The following is a 2,500-nucleotide window of genomic DNA, read 5'->3' as shown; positions in this document are numbered from 1 at the left end:
TAGTTGCTTCTGGCAAGCCTGTAACTCATCCTCTGTCTGCAAATTGTCACAATCACCAGCAGTTAAAACAGTGGTCATTAATTTTTCTGTAGTTTTTTAAGCACATTCATGTAAAAGTACAAGTATATGTATGTATGTATGTATTACCTTGGCTAATTTTGCATTCAGTAAGCTCTTCAGTGTTTCAGTTTCTTCTATTGCCTCTCTTAACTGTGTTTCCGTCTTGTTTAGCTTATTCTCTGTCTCATCAGCTTCCTTCTTCAGCTTACTCAATCTGTGTAATACAGTGTATAAAAGCTCAATTCATTAGCATGCACTTGGGATAGACACAAAATCACTCAAGAATTAATTTGAAAGCAAGATAAAATGACAGTGAAGAGGTATTCATCAGGGATCAAACCTCTAGCACGACACTCACAGGAAATGCGAGTTCCAGCACACTGATAAAGCCAAGATGATCACCAAGGCTTAAGAAGATTTTGGCCAGTCATGACAGTTCTGTCACTACACAGTTATTTTTAAACTAGCATGCACCTTCTGCATGTCAAATGAAGTTATTTTTCTTTTTACATACCAACTATTACATAACAATTTACTGTTAAATTTCATTCAATTACTCATTACTGGACTGCATATTGCACAGTAATTTCAAATTGAGTAATATTTTTTATAAGAATCCTTACATAAGTTTTACAAGCATAATAAGCAGTCTGTTGTTGCATCAATTCTTATTTTCATACTTACTCTTCATTTGCTATCTTGCAAGCTTCTGTTGAGTCAGCCAGCTGTTTCTCATGCTGCTTTCCAAGTTCCATTAGTTCATTCACAGAACGTTTGGGACTGATCTAAAGCAGCCTGCAGTGCTGTTGCTTTGGCTTTCTCCTCTTGCAAGCTGAACCTCCAAATCACGGACTTGCGGTGAGGGTCCAGCTGAACGCATTGGTCCTGATCCCCACAGGGCTCATGCCTAAAACAAATGAACATTTTTTTTCCTGCATGTACATTAGGCTTATTTACACCACAGGTCCTTACCTGATAAAAACAAGTTATTTCTCTAAGCTTATTCATATTCTGATCTTGTTTAATCAGAATTAAATTGCTGTATAAATTATATGCCAATAATGTAGTGAGGTATGGTACCAACCCACATCACCCATTTTTTCACATCAGGTAAAGTTACTGAAGGGAGATGGAGAAATGAGAACTATGTAATGATGTAAAATTTAGGGAGAGCATAGATGACAGCTGTTACACAAAAGGAAGCCAGAATGGGTTGAGCACATATATGCATAATGAATGAAGTCGCAATATTTTGGTATCACATTCAAATTTCCTAGATGTGTTTGTTTTTTGTTAGTGATGGGATTCAAATATGATTATCTGATACAGGCAAATTGTCATTTTGATACTCAAGCATGACAGACTGTTCTCTCATCACTTTCAATTAAAATCAACTTGTATTCAGCAACTCCACAATACTTAATGTCATTGATTTTGAAAACAAATAACAATCTATATTTGACACTCTGGTTTTTAAAAGTTTAAGTTCATAAACTAAAATGTTAAAATATAAATTTGGCAACTGCTCAAGACGTTTCAACAAAATAAATCAAACTATATTTTGTCATTCAGTCTGATACTTGGTATTCTTAACTTACCTCTTGCCCTTGCTCCTGGTGAAGACTGCACAGCTTTAGCTCTTTCCTGAAGGTCATTCATCTTTGGTCTTAGTAGAAGCCAGTTCAGCTCTGACTTCTAACAGTTGCTTAGTAGTGGCCCGCATTTTCCTCATGCATACTCCTAATACGAGCCTCCAACTCTTTCACCCTGAGAAATAATAATGAGTTATACTTATACTACAGATCCATCCACACAAAAAATACATAGGTAAATACAAGTGCATGTATGTGTGTACACAAGAACAGAAGTGCAGTGCTGTAAAGAGTACACCTTGCAAAGGAAATAGGGCAAATATTTCTAAAAGGGTAACATTCAACAATTTCCAAAATCAACAAAGCATGAGATACATCCTTAATAAAATACTGATATTTTACTATATATGTCCAACTTACTTGTCTGTTGCAACTTTTAGGTCAGAGTTGGATTCCAGTTTTGCTTTCAGGAGACTGACTTGTTCAGTCAATTCTGCAATTCTGTTTTCATATCTCCATCATTCCTTCAGAATCTTTACGCTCCAAGTTTATTTTTATGGCTTCTAAATTAGCCAAGAGCATAGCTTGAGAGGTATGTCCATGAGATAAAGATTCTCTTTCAGCAAGGAGTCTAGCCTCTGTTTCCTGGAGAGATAAAAAAAAATTGTATTACAACTATCATTGTAAGTGTATGATTAATTACTGCATGTGTTCATATGAAGATGAACATAAAGTAAATAAAGGTAATGTTAAGCAGCTATATACTACACCATGAAAATAATGTAGAAGATGAAGTAATAGAAAGTATCACATATACACAACAGATGTTTAATTTCTTGCACTTGATA

General features: G+C 35.2%; 1 protein-coding gene across 1 annotated transcript in view; it reads right to left on the bottom strand.

Annotated features, from left to right (window-relative positions):
• The window catches only part of LOC135100982 (nucleoprotein TPR-like), a 48,768-nt gene that overhangs the window by 23,339 nt on the left and 22,929 nt on the right, over nucleotides 1-2,500 (bottom strand). Inside the window, 7 exon segments of the mRNA XM_064004598.1 lie at nucleotides 1-36; nucleotides 148-274; nucleotides 833-885; nucleotides 887-960; nucleotides 1,659-1,726; nucleotides 2,073-2,164; nucleotides 2,166-2,309. The exon segment at nucleotides 1-36 is cut by the window's left edge and continues 79 nt beyond it. Of these exon segments, the coding sequence (XP_063860668.1) occupies nucleotides 1-36; nucleotides 148-274; nucleotides 833-885; nucleotides 887-960; nucleotides 1,659-1,726; nucleotides 2,073-2,164; nucleotides 2,166-2,309 (594 nt within the window).

Source organism: Scylla paramamosain, chromosome 5 (assembly GCF_035594125.1).
Source record: "Scylla paramamosain isolate STU-SP2022 chromosome 5, ASM3559412v1, whole genome shotgun sequence".
NCBI classification, from domain to species: Eukaryota; Metazoa; Arthropoda; class Malacostraca; order Decapoda; family Portunidae; genus Scylla; species Scylla paramamosain.
Note: the sequence above shows the minus strand (reverse complement) of the source record. Positions and strands in the feature narration are given on the sequence as shown.